Here is a 16,170-nt window from a genome sequence, read left to right as displayed (position 1 = left end):
GTACAATTTTTGGTCCCAAATTTTGATACATTTTACTGGTAGTCCACTTTTGGGTATAATATATGTAAAAGTTTACTTTATTTTTGCTATCCTCAATTACATAAATGAACTATAGTGTCCTGCACCCATTAGTAAAACAATATAAAAAATGATATCTGGTGTCTGAATAATTTTTGGTTTGACTGTATATTCTATATATTTCAAATAATAAATGTGATACATTAATGATGCATTTTTGCATTTGGGGTCCCTTGTTTGGCTGAAAGTCTGGATGGGGAGAGGGTCCCATGGATCATGAAACCCCTGCCCGACCGCATACATCTCTCGATCACTCAATCCTGTGAATCATTCAGACAATCTGACTCATAATCCTTTCTGCCCTCTGCTCTTACTATTTATAGTTTTTCAAAAACAGGATCTAGAGAAGTCTGGCCTAGTTCATGAGGGTGCTACATTTCGTCTGGACTTGTACCACTTTAGACCGCAGTGAAAACTAAAAATCCCCAAAATAAAGGTTCTTTATTGGTATCTGTTTCCATGAAGAACCTTTAGCATCCATGGAACCTTTCCCTTGCATAAAATGTTCTTTATAGAGTAAAAAGAGTCTGGGATGACTTCCTCACACTAAGAAAAAAGAAATAAAATAAAGTGGTTCCTTTAAGAACTGTTTACTTAAGTTAAAGGTCTTTGGGGAACCTAACATGTATCTTCAATGGCATTGCCACAAAAAACTCCTTTTGTAAACTTCATTTTTAAAGAGTAAATATATCAATAACAAGAAGTCCAATGGCTTAATTTTCAGGTATGGGTGATCCAGATCCAATAGATCACAAACCTGTTTTAACACGATATGCTGCACATGGGCTCATTATCATGTAAACAACAAACTGTGTATGGTTTCTAAAATGACAGAAAGAATCGAGATGATATAATGGTGGATTTGATCCTGTTATCAGTGGCCTATACTCATAAATGTTTATAGTTGTATGTCAGATTGTATAAACTAAAAAAAGGGATTATATATGTGATATTAAAGGATGCAAATGCAACATTGATGGTATGATTTCAATATTCTACATGTAGTGGAGAAGTGCCTGTCTTACAATGTTCACAATGCTTTGAAGTATCGTAGGCCTACTGTGTTTAAACATACACCTGCATGTCAACATACTCGTCAAAGACTGTCATTTGTGTTCAAGTGCTAGTATAACAGGCTACAAGGTGTGTGTTTTGTCAGTTCGTGAACTTTAAAGACCTTTTCCAAAATGCTGACTGCATACTTCACGAGGATAAGCTCTTCTGGCCTAGAGGTTTCCAGGCCACTCATTGCACAATTAATTACTAATCTTATTGGATTAATTCAGAATACAATAACAAATATGAAGAACTTGTACACTACACACTAGGGGTGGGCGATATGGCAAAATATCATATCACAATTTTTTTTCAGGAAAATCACGATTCAAGATTTTATCCCGATTCTTTTTCATGTTGGTTTTACTATTTTGCAAGTGACTGAACATTACAGACAAACTAATATCACTATTTTAAAAACAAAGCTTTACAAGGTAACAAAATATGAAATACAAAAGATTTGCAGACATTTAGGCCAAAGTGGTGAAGATAAAAATCTTTGTCATTATTTTCTTTGTTATTAAAAGATAAGAACAAATAAACACAATAAATATACACAACATATAAAATACTAATTAAATAAACAGTGAAATGAAAATTAAATGAAAATTTCATTAAATTAAAAACTATAAAAAAAACAATAGACAACATAGACTTCACTTAATAAATTATACAATGATACTTATTAAAGCTACTATTAAAGTTCTCAGAGCAGTGAGTGATTTTCTCTTTGTTTTTTTGTTGTTTTATTAACATTAAAAGGATAGTTCCCACAAAAATGAAAATTGTCATTTACTCTCTCAAGTTCCGGCACAGACAAGTGCACGGACACCACCGTCTCCGGCACAGACACTGGCACGGACACCGACGTCTCCAGCACGGACACCACCATCTCCGGCACGGACACAATTAACTCCGGCACAATTAACACCGACGTCTCCGGCACGGATACCGTCGTCTCCGGCACGGACACCAACGTGTCCGAGACCAACGTCTCCGGCACGGACACCAACGTGTCCGAGACCAACGTCTCCGGCACGGACACCAACGTGTCCGAGACCAACGTCTCCGGCACGGACACCTACTGTCTCCGGCACGGACACCTACTGTCTCCGGCACGGACACCAACGTCTCCGGCACAGACACCGGCACGGACACCAACGTCTCCGGCACGGACACCAACGTCTCCGGCACGGACACCAACGTGTCCGAGACCAACGTCTCCGGCACGGACACCAACGTGTCCGAGACCAACGTCTCCGGCACGGACACCTACTGTCTCCGGCACGGACACCTACTGTCTCCGGCACGGACACCAACGTCTCCGGCACGGACACCAACGTCTCCGGCACAGACACCGGCACGGACACCAACGTGTCCGAGACCAACGTCTCCGGCACGGACACCTACTGTCTCCGGCACAGACACCAACGTCTCCGGCACGGACACCAACGTCTCCGGCACGGACACCAACGTCTCCTGCACGGACACCAACGTCTCCGGCACGGACACCAACGTCTCCGGCACGGACACCAACGTCTCCGGCACAGACACCGGCACGGACACCAACGTCTCCGGCACGGACACCAACGTGTCCGAGACCAACGTCTCCGGCACGGACACCTACTGTCTCCGGCACAGACACCAACGTCTCCGGCACGGACACCAACGTCTCCAGCACAGACACCACCATCTCCGGCACAGACACAATTAACTCCGGAACAATTAACACCAACGTCTCCGGCACGGGCACGGACGTCTCCGGCACGGGCACGGACGTCTCCGGCACGGGCACGGACGTCTCCGGCACAGACACGGACCCTCACGTCTCCGGCACGGACACCGACGTCTCTGGCACGGACACCGACGTCTCCGGCACGGACACAGTCACCAACGTCTCCGGCACGGACACGGACGTCTCCGGCACGGACACGGACGTCTCCGGCACGGACACGGACGTCTCCGGCACGGACACGGACGTCTCCGGCACGGACACGGACGTCTCCGGCACGGACACGGACGTCTCCGGCACGGACACGGACCCCCACGTCTCCGGCACGGACACGGACCCCCACGTCTCCGGCACGGACCCCCACGTCTCCGGCACGGACACCGACGTCTCCGGCACGGACACCGACGTCTCCGGCACGGACACCGACGTCTCCGGCACGGACACCGACGTCTCCGGCACGGACACCGACGTCTCCGGCACGGACACCGGCACGGACACCAACGTCTCCGGCACGGACACCGGCGTCTCCGGAACGGACACCAATGTCTCCGGCACGGACACCTACTGTCTCCGGCACGGACACCGACGTCTCCGGCACGGACACCTACTGTCTCCGGCACGGACACCGACGTCTCCGGCACGGACACCGACGTCTCCGGCACGGACACCGACGTCTCCGGCACGGACACCAACGTCTCCGGCACGGACACCGGCACGGACACCAACGTCTCCGGCACGGACACCGGCACGGACACCGGCGTCTCCGGAACGGACACCAATGTCTCCGGCACGGACACCTACTGTCTCCGGCACGGACACCAACGTCTCCGGCACGGACACCAACGTCTCCGGCACGGACACCAACGTCTCCGGCACGGACACCGACGTCTCCGGCACGGACACCGGCACGGACACCAACGTCTCCGGCACGGACACCGGCACGGACACCGGCGTCTCCGGAACGGACACCAATGTCTCCGGCACGGACACCTACTGTCTCCGGCACGGACACCGACGTCTCCGGCACGGACACCGACGTCTCCGGCACGGACACCGGCACGGACACCAACACGGACACCAACGTCTCCGGCACGGACACCGACGTCTCCGGCACGGACACCGACGTCTCCGGCACGGACACCAACGTCTCCGGCACGGACACCGGCACGGACACCGGCGTCTCCGGAACGGACACCAATGTCTCCGGCACGGACACCTACTGTCTCCGGCACGGACACCGACGTCTCCGGCACGGACACCTACTGTCTCCGGCACGGACACCTACTGTCTCCGGCACGGACACCGACGTCTCCGGCACGGACACCGACGTCTCCGGCACGGACACCGACGTCTCCGGCACGGACACCGACGTCTCCGGCACGGACACCGACGTCTCCGGCACGGACACCGGCACGGACACCGACGTCTCCGGCACGGACACCGGCGTCTCCGGCACGGACACCGACGTCTCCGGCACGGACACCAACGTCTCCGGCACGGACACCGGCACGGACACCAACGTCTCCGGCACGGACACCGGCACGGACACCGGCGTCTCCGGAACGGACACCAATGTCTCCGGCACGGACACCTACTGTTTCCGGCACGGACACCGACGTCTCCGGCACGGACACCGACGTCTCCGGCACGGACACAGACACCAACGTCTCCGGCACGGACACAGACACCAACGTCTCCGGCACGGACACAAACTTCTCCGGCACAGACACAAACGTCTCCGGCACGGACACAAACGTCTCCGGCACGGACACAAACGTCTCCGGCACGGACAAGGACACCGACATGGACACAGACACCGACACAAAGGACACCGGCACGGACACTGGCACGGACATGGACACCGACATAGACACTGGCACGGTCTCTGGCACGGACACCGGCACGGACAAGGACACCGACATGGGCATGGACACCGGCACGGACACCGACATGGACACCGACATGGACACGGTACCGGGACGGACACTTGAATTTGACTTGGTTACATGAGACTCACCAACAGTGGTTACAAAAACAAAAGTAGACAAGATACAATGTAAACATGAGGGCTATTTATACACCAAGACTAATGACTAACAACCTGTGAACAATCAAGATGATCAACCAATAAGAATATGACACTAGGGGTGGGCGATATGGCAAAAATATCATTTAACAATTTTTTTCAGGAAAACTACAATTCACGATTTTATCACGAGTCTTTTTCATGTTGGTTTTACTATTTTGGAAGTGACTGAGCATTACAGCCAAACTAATGAAAACAAAAAACAAAGCCTTACAAGGTAACAAAACATAAAATAAAAAAGAATTGCAGACATTTATGTCAAAGATAAAAATCTTTGTCATTTTTTTTGTCATCAAAAGATAAGAACAAAGATACACATTACATATACATAACATATAATATACAAATGAAATAAACAGTGCTTTATTTTTCAGCTACAGTAGATGTATTTAAGAGAAGCATTCAAGAAATAACTATTTTTTTACAAAAAGAAACAAATACTAACAGATGCCCCTGGGTGTCAGTGTTACAAAGGCTACAGTTTCATTTGGTGATTGGTTGGTTGATCGTTTCTTTTTAGCCTATTTCCTTTAAAACACAATGCATACTTAAGTGTTGATTGATTTACACACAAAATATAGCCTAGTTTATAATTGCTCGGATTAAAGACCGTAAAGTCAAAATAGTCTTGTGAGGATTTAACATAGGCTATTTATTTAATGCGATTAATACTAAAAGCAGGCCTTACCTCAGAATGATACATCTCTCGTCTCGGCATTAGTCAGCGAACTGACCGCGGGTGTCAACATTATGCAATCAAAAAAGACACGGAGAGGAAAGTTATTCATGGCCCTGAATTGAGATTAATGCCTGATCCAGTTGCCAGGGCAGTGAATAAATATTTTCCCCATCTCTCATCCCACCTCCACAAGCCCCTCGCCCAAAACACAGCAGGGAACCGAGAGTAGCCTAATATTTCTGAAGTTACATCTCGCTCCTTTAATCAGAATGAGTAATAATGATCCACAGCACATACACACTGCGGGGAAATTAAAAAGCAGAAATTAGGATAAGTACTGGCTGCTGCTGTTTAATTAGGGTATCAGCAGTTACCTGAGAACAGATCCAAAGGCTTATTAAAACACTTTACTGTTGTTTACTATAATTTTTTTTATGCAAATGAATTAATTATTTGGCCATGTCTTTCATCTAATTATTTGTGCAGCCTGTTTAAAATAAAAGGATTAATTATTATTATTTTAAATATTAAAGATAGATATGAGGTGGGGAAAGACAAAAGATCGGTGTCATTTAGGCAGCTGCCAGACCAAAAAGTCGTAAATCAACCCCAACCGGCGAGGCGAGAAACAAGACATCTTTAATCTCTGTCTTGCCGTAGTATAGTGACATTTGAAGACGTTCTGGTTGTTCGTTCAAAAATGAATGGAAGTGACTTTTTGTGGCAATTCGTTTATCTTTGTTTTGGAAACCAGTCAATAAAGAAAATATGAATCACAATTAATTTAGTCCAGATCACACAGAACGCATTTGTGTTGTTACACTGAGCCTGTTTTTAATTATTTGTTTATGCAAACTTTCGACTACGTCATTGCCTGTTGCGCCACATTAGCGACCAGTGTTGAGGTAACGCATTACAAGTAACTAGTAAAGTAATATTACTTTCACATTTACAACAAAATTACTGAGTTACTTTTTCAAATAAGATTCTTCTTCTGTCCCCAGGTTGAGGGAAATCAGGAGTAAGTGCAAAGGCGTTGCGCTGTGTATGGTTGTTATAGATATTAATATGATTGATATTATAGTTCTAGACTAAATGTGAGCAGGCATTTACTCATCTCACTTACACAAAAACAGACTTGGCATTCCTCAAAATGAATAAGAACAGTGAAATGAAAACTCAAAATAGTACACAAACCTGCAATAATTAAATGTTACATTACACAAAATGTACATGTTTTATTAACCAATGTATTTGCTGCAGACCTTCGATGATCCAATACAAACATAATATGCAAAAGTGACTTTACATATAATTAAAAAAATGTGTATTGCTGAAGTAAAAACTTTCTTGTCCCGCATCCTTTTCTTCTGCAATCCAGAATGGCAGCACAGCTGAAAGATTAGTTTGAACAAAGTAACAGTTACTATTTTAGGGAGTAACGCAATATTGTAACGCATTACTCTTAAAACTTTCCTCAACACTGTAAGTGACGAAATTTCAAAGGGTGTATATATCAGAATTTGAATAAGATACTTTTAATACTTAATCGCTCATTTATTGCCAATGTTTGAACAGCTTGTAAGGAAACAAAAACAAGACCTTTACCGATTTCCTATGGAAGCCTGAGACTGATTTTTATGTGAAGGACTCCGCACATTTTTGCCGGGTTATGACGTCAATTTTAGTACATTTTAGTAATGTGTGTTGAGATCCTCCATCTCACATTTTAAAGGGCACCTATTATGCAAAATGCACTTTTACATGGTGTTTGAATGTGTGTTGGCAGTGTGTGTACACAGCCACCCTATAATGATAAAAATCCACCTTTTTTAAATCCCCATAATTCATAATCACTGTGTATGCAGATCCTGGGCAAAATTACATCACTTTGCACAGGCCCCTCCCACGACTGTTGATGGACACTGGTGTTTTAGCATAGACCCGCCCCGAGTGAGCTGTACACAGTCCGCCATTATTTCGACGCCGGAGCAGCTTTAGCGACAAGAATGTCTCGTAAGCAACTCAGCACCAGCTCAGGAAGCTCCTTCCTCTTCTTGAAAGACTTTTTGCTCATCATCAATTTTATAGGCAATTTTAACATGCTATAAAAAATGACCTGTCGGGAATTTTGTGCGAAAACTTCAAATACACACTCTGGAGACATCAGAGACTTATTTTACTTATTGTAAAGAGGGGCAAAATACCCAGCCCTTTAGATGCAAGAATCCGTTGTATGTGCACGACACCTTAATGTCAAGGAAGAAACATTGAACCACACATGATCACATATGTTCAAAGAGTTTATTACAGAAATCGCAGTAGAGGCACTACCTCACATATATAGGCACTGAACTACTGAACTGGACTCGCAATTGTGTGTAAACACGGTTCAACACAATTCAGATTTAAATCCAAACCATGTCAACCCATCTATTAAGTTTCAAGTGAAGTTCTCTGTGTGATATGCAGCTCAAATGTCTGCTAACATACAATGGGGGCTTTAACCGGTGTCAAGAGATTTCACTGATAATCTGTGCATTTTATATATTGCTTTCAAACTATTCTTCATTCTGATGACAACATTAAAGGTGCTGTAAGCAATTCTGGGACTACCACACTTGAAAATCTAACTATAATCTGACAGATATCACTGAAATAGGCCTAGGAGTCCTGAGAAATCACAAAAAAAATTAATACAAATAAAAATCAGGGGGTCTCCTGCTCTATTTGAACCAATTAGCCTCTGTCAATCATTTTTCACATTCGTTGCTTTGCATGGTGGAGAAGTTTCAACAGAGATTGTGGCTTAAAATAGCTAAATACTGGAACACTAGCAATTACAGTACAGCACCTTTAACAAAATAGTTCACCCAAAAATGAAAATTCTGTCATCATTTACTAAGCCTTATGTCGTTTCAAATCTGTGGAACTTTCTTCTGTGGAGCACGAAATTAAGATATTTAAAAAAAATTAAAAATTCAATCAATTTAAGTTTTGGACCCCATTGACTTTCATTGTACAGACAGTTGTAAAACAGTTTTTTCAAAATGCTATTTTCTGTGTAAGCCATCCAGGTTTAGAATGACGTGAGGGTGAAAATGTTCATTTTTGGGTGAACCATCCCACTAAGACAGGTAAATGAGATTTGTTTCAAATATTAGCAGTTTTATATAAAGCTTCAATCAACAGCCATCAATAGCCTAGTTATGAATAAATGTTGTCCAAACTCCACAAAGGTTCATGCCTACAGTGCTCATACAACATCAATTCTACTGTCCCCATAGTTCTTCACAGAATAAACGTGGATAACATTTTCCTGTTTTTCAAAGTGTAACAACAGAGGTTGAATCAGTGTGTGGTCGACAACAGTATGCTAGAGGGTAACACAGCTTTCGCTGTGTGGATGAGTGCAGTGTAATCTCATGGGACATTGTGAGTTCCCCTGGGCCGACCGTGTGTCTCTGCTCATCTACCTCAGTGTGAACCAATCCTTCATGGCAATATTTCAGATGTGGAAAAACGACCTAAAATTGTATTTGCTGCTCAGGGCTAAAACCAAGACTTATCAGTCTAGATTAGCGATTATGCAGTGAAATAATGTGGATTTTGATTGATTTTTTTTATGGATATTATGAGTCAGAAGCTGAAATGCGCTCAGAGTATCGGCACTGCATTTTGAAGACTGTCAGAGGCCATCATCTACCACTAGTACACCACTATATGACGGCACAACATCATATTGAAACAACAGACCATCTCTACAGCTCCTCAGATTACAAGTCAACATGACAACCTGTCACCTTACAAATCAACAAAACAAACCCACGAAACACTGAAGAAACTGCATTATTTTAACAACCCACCACAGAGAATAATATTCAGCACATGGAGAAACATGAAAAACCACCGCAAAACAACTGCTACTTAGAGTTTAGGTGATCATACACAGCGTTTACTCCAAAGTGATTTACATACAAATAAGGGTAAAAGACGAAATGCATTTGAACACGTTTGTACGATAAAAAAAAAAAAGCCCAGAGTCCAATGATTTGAATTCCCTAAAGTAATTTAAAGCACTGTGGAGAGGTCTGAACTGAAATGACACCTCGGAAATAAACTCGAGTAAAACATTTCGCACCTCTATATATGAAAATATGAGCTCACTTCACCCTCTGAAGCCCCTCATCCACCAACTCTCAGCTTGTGGTCAAATAAATTCAGAAAACAGCCTGTTTAACATCTTGAGACATTTATTCAAGAGTAAAGATGTTTCCGTTTCATAGAGGAAGCAGAAATGAGACTCGAGTGAAAGCGAAAAATATAATGTGTCATTTGCCTTGTTGCAGAATTTTTGGACAAGAAAAATAGAGGTATATTTCTCTCGGCATTATCTCTTTCCCTCAGATCATCTATTCACACATTGTCGTCTGTTCCAGTGCTGGAGGGTGTTTCAGATTTGAACCTCTGTGACATTTAACCTCACATAAAGCAAAGTGAAAATGAACTCGCCATCTGAGCTAGCCTGCAGCAGAGACTTTTAATGAGGCCAAACTAAAATCAAATCAAAAAATCTTCCAGTCCTCTGTTGTCGGTGAGCAGGATGACTGTGATGGCTTCATACAGGCAGAAATATCCATCTATCTTTCGGTTTCCACTGTGACACGATGCACAAGACCGCTGTCGGCCAGCCCATCATCACAATCATTGTTAATCTCTGAAACAAGTATGTGGATTGTGTGTGTTGTTCTTTTGATCCTGATATTTCTAAGAGGGATTTTTGACATTCAATTCTCACTATGCCAACTAAAACACACAAACAGCCATTTGCACTCAAACAACGGTCAGTATAAATATGTATGAACGTCTTACCGTGCCCTCAGGCATCATATCGCCCAGTAACAACAGGTCAACAAACCATCTGAGACAAAACGTGATGATAATCGGTGTGTGGGTGCACATATTTATACAAGCACACGCAGACCAGATAAATCAAACCCATTCTGACCTCTCATAGTGAAGATGCACCTGAATTCAGTGCATCCAAACCTGGCGCAAAGCATTGTGAATTCCTGACACGCATCATTTCTGATTTCAGCATGCTAAATGAGCTCAGTGACCCGATACCCTTGTCAAATCATCAGTGGGGGCAATACAAGACCCTCACAGGGCACCGGTGAACCAAAAAAACGAGGCATATGAGGTCTACGTCAAGGGTTTCATCTCATCACAAATTACAGGAATCGCGCGAGCCCTCTGTCTTCCTCCACGTCCCCTAAGAGCAATCATCTCTTGTCCTGTAAATGGGTCACTCAGAAACAGTTCATGTGAACCTTGAATTGCAACTAAATTATTGAATTAGCTCATACCCTGAAGAAACACAGCTTCCAATTAAATATGAATATCACTGCATGTGAACTTGATCGGCAAACACATTTCCAGTGTATTTTGTCTCGAATAATTTAGTGTCCAAAGAAAGGAACACTATCAGACTTTCCCTCTCTCCAAACTTCATTGGTATTAAAGGAATGCTCTGGAATCAAAACAAGTTTCTTAGCCAAGAATATAAGTGTATCAGCTAGCACAAACAAATGTGATACATGTTTACAGTAATGCAGTTATAGTGATCAGTCTGTTGGGCAGGGCATTGCCCTAGGACTCCATCAAATGACAGTCATGGAACATTTTATATGCTAACATAAGTCTAAAAAAGGTTTTATTGAACTTTTCAAATTCTGGCATGGCTGGTGTTCAGACATACCCATACTATGTGTTTTTAGTGTTTGGATGATTTGTACATGATATTCTAAACTATGTCAGGGTTTACTTTCCACATCATTTGATAGTAAATACATTTATGTTGTTACATACGATTTCTATTTTAAATAAAGGCTGTTCTTTTGAACGTTCTATTCATCAATGAGTCCTGGAAAAAAATGTATCATGGTTTCAACAAAAATATATGGCAACTGTTTTCAACATTGATAATGATAAGATTTTTTTTTTTGAGCAGCAAATCATCATATTAGAATGATTTCTGAAGGATCATGTGACACTGAAGACTGGAGTAATGATGCTGAAAATTCAGCTTTGTCACAAGAAACAAATCTTTAAATAATTTAAAATACTGTTGTTTTCATCAAATAAATGCACCTTGATAAACATAAGAGACTTCTTTCAAAATCTTAACCACCTCAATACTTTTTTCTTCTACACAATAATATAACCACTTTAATAAAAAAAACATGATACAAAAATAAGACCATTATTGTAAACATCTATTTTGCTTGTTGTTTACGAACTGATGGACACTGATGGAAAGTTATTGTCTGTGCTAACTGACAGTATGTCACAGATGCTCTCAAGCTTAACCTGTTTTGAACCGGGAACATTCCTTTAATTAGCCGGCAAGATTAACACATTCTCATCCATCTCCCGTCTCGTGCTACAGTGAGGCATCAGTGATTTGCCATTATACGAGTTGTTCTTTCCACTCATAACAATGCTCTATTTCACACGTTCATGGCTGTGAAGGTACAAAAACACACACGTACAAGCATCCGCCTCCCACTTCTGAAGTCTCGTGCAGAAGATTCTGTTTGTCAATAGTACAAAAAGTGCTAAACATGCTACCTCAGACGGGTGCTGTGGCAGCGTGGTGGATATGGCCCTAAGTTCCTCTTTAGTTTGCCAGAAAATTACCCTGCTTTTATACTGAAAAATGCAGTACAGTTCAAAGGCGCCTGGAGTGTTGCGTGTGCCTGTCTGTGTAGGTCTGCACATCTATATCTCTCTCTCTATATATATATTAATATATGTATATGTTATTCTATATATATTCTATAATTATATATTTATGTATTTTTTGCTTGTCTTAGATCTCCAGTCCAAAACTCTTCTGTCCAGAGGTGTGGAACACTGTCCAAGTCCCAGTAGATTGTCTCCACTATTCAAAGTATAAAGCTGATGCGTCCTCTGAGGGGAAAGTCTGTGAATTTGTCAGAGACACACACGTCAACTGGACGTCAGTATGTGTGTGTGGGTTTGCAGAGCCTACACTCTGAAAAAGTACAGCATGTGAGGATTTGTAATAGTTGTCCAGTATTGGGTGTGCATGTGTGTGTCAGACGGTCTCTTTCAAACAGAGGGCTTCCACAGCATTGCTGGGACCCTGGGACACCCCTCCGATGAGGAACAGCATGTTGGGGGTCTGAATGGAGGCACAGGAGCAGCGAGGGCTGGGTAACGGGGCCACGGGTTCCCATCTCCTCTTCAGCTGGTTATAACTCTCCACTGACGCCAGCGGGGATGGCTGGTTACCTGACAGCACACAATACAACAGAACAAATCATCGTCACAATTCACAAACATATAAAAACCCAAAGATATGTACTGAAGTTCTCAAAATGTGTACCCAAGGCATAACGATTTGAATTTAACAATGGCTTAGTTTGTTATTAACCATAACATATATTAAATGTTGCCTTTTCATTCAAAAGGGGATTAAACCATTTACCCTGGATGTGAGGTCATCTATTTGCTAGTGCAGAGGTTTTCAGTGCTTGGGGGTCTGTTCAAATTTTGAGTTTTTCTTTTTTACAAAATTTATTTTTATGCATATTAAAAACTAGTGTTGAATAAGTTAAAAAAATATTGTTATTATTATTATATGATTACTATTAATAAATATACAATTTTAATAAGTATTCAATAAAAAATATAATTTTTTTAAACATATTTGCAGATTGTTTGGATATATTACTATTTTTAATTCTGCTTTCAAAATTATCAGAAATCATAATAACATTTTTATTATGTTAAAATTTATATTACTCTTATATTACTTTATATTACTATAAATAGAAAAAAAGATTTTAACATTTAAAATAATATTTCCAGATAATATTTTTTTAAATAAATATTATATATATTTGTATAAATGTATTTCTATTTACCAAGGTAAATATGAGTAAAGGAGGCTGTATAAATAAATCTGCATTGTTTATCCTTTTGATCTTTCATTAAAAAAAAAAAAAAAATCGCAAGTGGGGGGAATTTTCATTATTAAATAAATGTTTTTCTCCAATGCATGTTGGCTACAATTATTGCCACCTCTAGAAATTCTTAGTATATGTATTTGTATTAAATGTTTTGGCTGTTTTTGTAAAGGCTTTAGTCAAATGTCAATAATAAAAGCCGATTATTTAATTTCAGAAAACAATTGTATATCATTTTTTTAATATATATTTGTAAAATATTATACATATTAAAATGCAGTCTTTCTCTTTTGAGAAAATGCACAAAAAATATTGATGACTCATCCTGCACTACTCATGTTTTTGTCCAATCAGATGATCTCTATGAGAATGCTCCTCCCCCAATACCACCTAAAATCAACTAGCAAGTAGCAAAGCATAATCCATGGCTGTGCTGCGAACTATTGGCTATTTAAAATAAGGGAGGGACGGGTTGCTTGGGGGTGGGATGAACACTTCAATATTTCCCTCCCACACTTCCTGATTCCAGAAATATACAGGACAGAAAACTGCTCATCCAGATGTCTCCGATGTCACATGTCAAAGCCTAAAGTAAGCATGTCCACATTTAGTATTGGATTTTTCAGTGAACAGCCTATATGAGCTACATTCACAGAAAGTAATGCACATTAGACAGATTCTCCAGCCATTCAATCAACACAACACCCTCTCCACATTAGCATACAGCATCCACAGCGCTCTCACTCACACATTGCGGATGTTTCTCGCAGATGAAGCACTTGCCACCTGGTGGGTTTTGGGACTAAAACAGGTTTGAACAGGTGGCGCCATGCAGATTTCTTCAAATTATGTAACTCCTACAGATTCTGTGGCTTATGCTTCAGGAAACTTTTCCTCTGATGTTGCAAAATAAATAAATAAATAAATAAAAAGTTTCCTTGGTAAATCCTGGCACTAATACTGCAGTCGCAGTGAACAGCAGTTTCTCATTTTTCCCCAGGGTCAGTTAGTCTAGGCTGAGTGTTTTCACATTTTAGCCTTCGGTGATGAGACTTAAATCATCATGAAGTTTCCATGGTTACTCAAATTGAAGTGCAGATGATATGGACGGGCTGGTGCGGTGACTATTGTTATCATAATTTCCTGGTAGAACAAACACTTGGGTGAATCCGCTCACGGTAATCAAAAATGTCACGTCGAGTTGTGCTCTGGCACTCGCGTCGAAAGCTCCTGCATGTTGCTACGCATCCTAAGGCGCTCTTATGTTCACACAAATACATATTTGTTAAGGCAGATTTTTAGAAGCTGTCTTTGCAAATTTTGGACTTAACTTTGATGAATGATTTCACTTCCGAGACAATTCTCACCACTATCGCAGTGGTTCCCAAACTGGGGGTACGTGAGGTGACAGAGGGGGTACGCAAACAAAATGCTGAGTTTTGCCGTACATTTAATTCTACCTCACCTTAAAATAACATGAAGGGTGTGTTCACACTTGACATGTTTGGTTTGATTAAAACGAACCCTGGTGCGATGGCTCTGTTAGTGCGGTTCATTTGACTAAGTGTGAACGCTGCCATGTGAACACTGGTGCGCACCAAACAAGCGCACTGAGGCCGCTGAAAACATGGGTCTCGATCCGCTTCCAAGCGAACTCTGGTATGGTTAGAATGAAATATGAACACAACATGGACCAAAGATATACATAAAAAAAAAACAGGACATGATATCACAAGATGCGACCCTAAAAAGGACAGACTGCTCATGCCATCATAGTCGTGATGTTGGTTTTGTACAGGCATCACGTCTCCTCACAGCAGATCGCTTGTGTCAGTGTGCAGGAGGGATTCCTGCCGCTGTTTTGACTCCTTTACACTTTATAAGCTCTTCACGAGTTCTCGGCTGGTCAAAATGACATCATATGTAGGCTACACACCTACGTGGATGTTCGGAAGTTCCGTCGCGAAATATACGTAATAAAAGCCGACCAATCAGGTTGTGAACGCATCCCTATGACTTTAGGTACGGTATCTTTTGGTTCGGTGATGGGATCAGAACTACATTTTTTTTGTTGGTCCGGACCAAATGGACCAAGTGAACCGAATTACAAGTGTGAACACAAACTGAGCATGTATTTCTAACAGGGAAAATTACATAAAAGGTCAAATCAAATCCAAATCCAATTACCTCATCTTTTGCGGTCAAAACTGACTGCATCCACACAAGAAGCATGCATATGAAAATCACACTGCTACATTACTGCCGTTCTTAACAATGTACATTTGTAAAAGTGGAGATTGAGCACTTACTAGCATGAAGAACACATATAGACACAGTCTGTGCATACGGATCAATTTAAGACTCAAACTCTTCGATACAAAAAACATACCCTGTGTAGGTTCTTGTTTTGTTTTTAATGTTGATCATTATATGAGCAAGAATGCAATTTTCCCTAATTATCAACACAATTGCAAATGTGATTTTATACAACAGTTTAACAAACAAAAGGGTAAAGGGTAAAGGTTGGAGTCGATATATTGTA

The 16,170-nt window shown here is 41.9% G+C and overlaps 1 protein-coding gene across 2 annotated transcripts in view; it reads right to left on the bottom strand.

The window, feature by feature from the left end:
• Positions 1-12,498: 12,498 nt before the first annotated feature.
• Positions 12,499-16,170, bottom strand: part of klhdc8b (kelch domain containing 8B) — a 114,135-nt gene continuing 110,463 nt past the window's right edge. For both annotated transcript variants that reach the window (XM_079587638.1, XM_079587637.1), the window contains exon 7: positions 12,499-12,951. In XM_079587638.1, coding sequence (XP_079443764.1) covers positions 12,755-12,951 — 197 coding nt within the window. In that variant the 3' untranslated portion in view covers positions 12,499-12,754. The remainder of the gene's footprint in view (positions 12,952-16,170) is intronic.

Source organism: Phoxinus phoxinus (assembly GCF_949152265.1).
Source record: "Phoxinus phoxinus genome assembly, chromosome: 18".
NCBI lineage: Eukaryota > Metazoa > Chordata > Actinopteri > Cypriniformes > Leuciscidae > Phoxinus > Phoxinus phoxinus.
The sequence above is the reverse complement of the archived record's forward strand: the minus strand, read 5'-3'. Positions and strand labels throughout refer to the sequence as shown.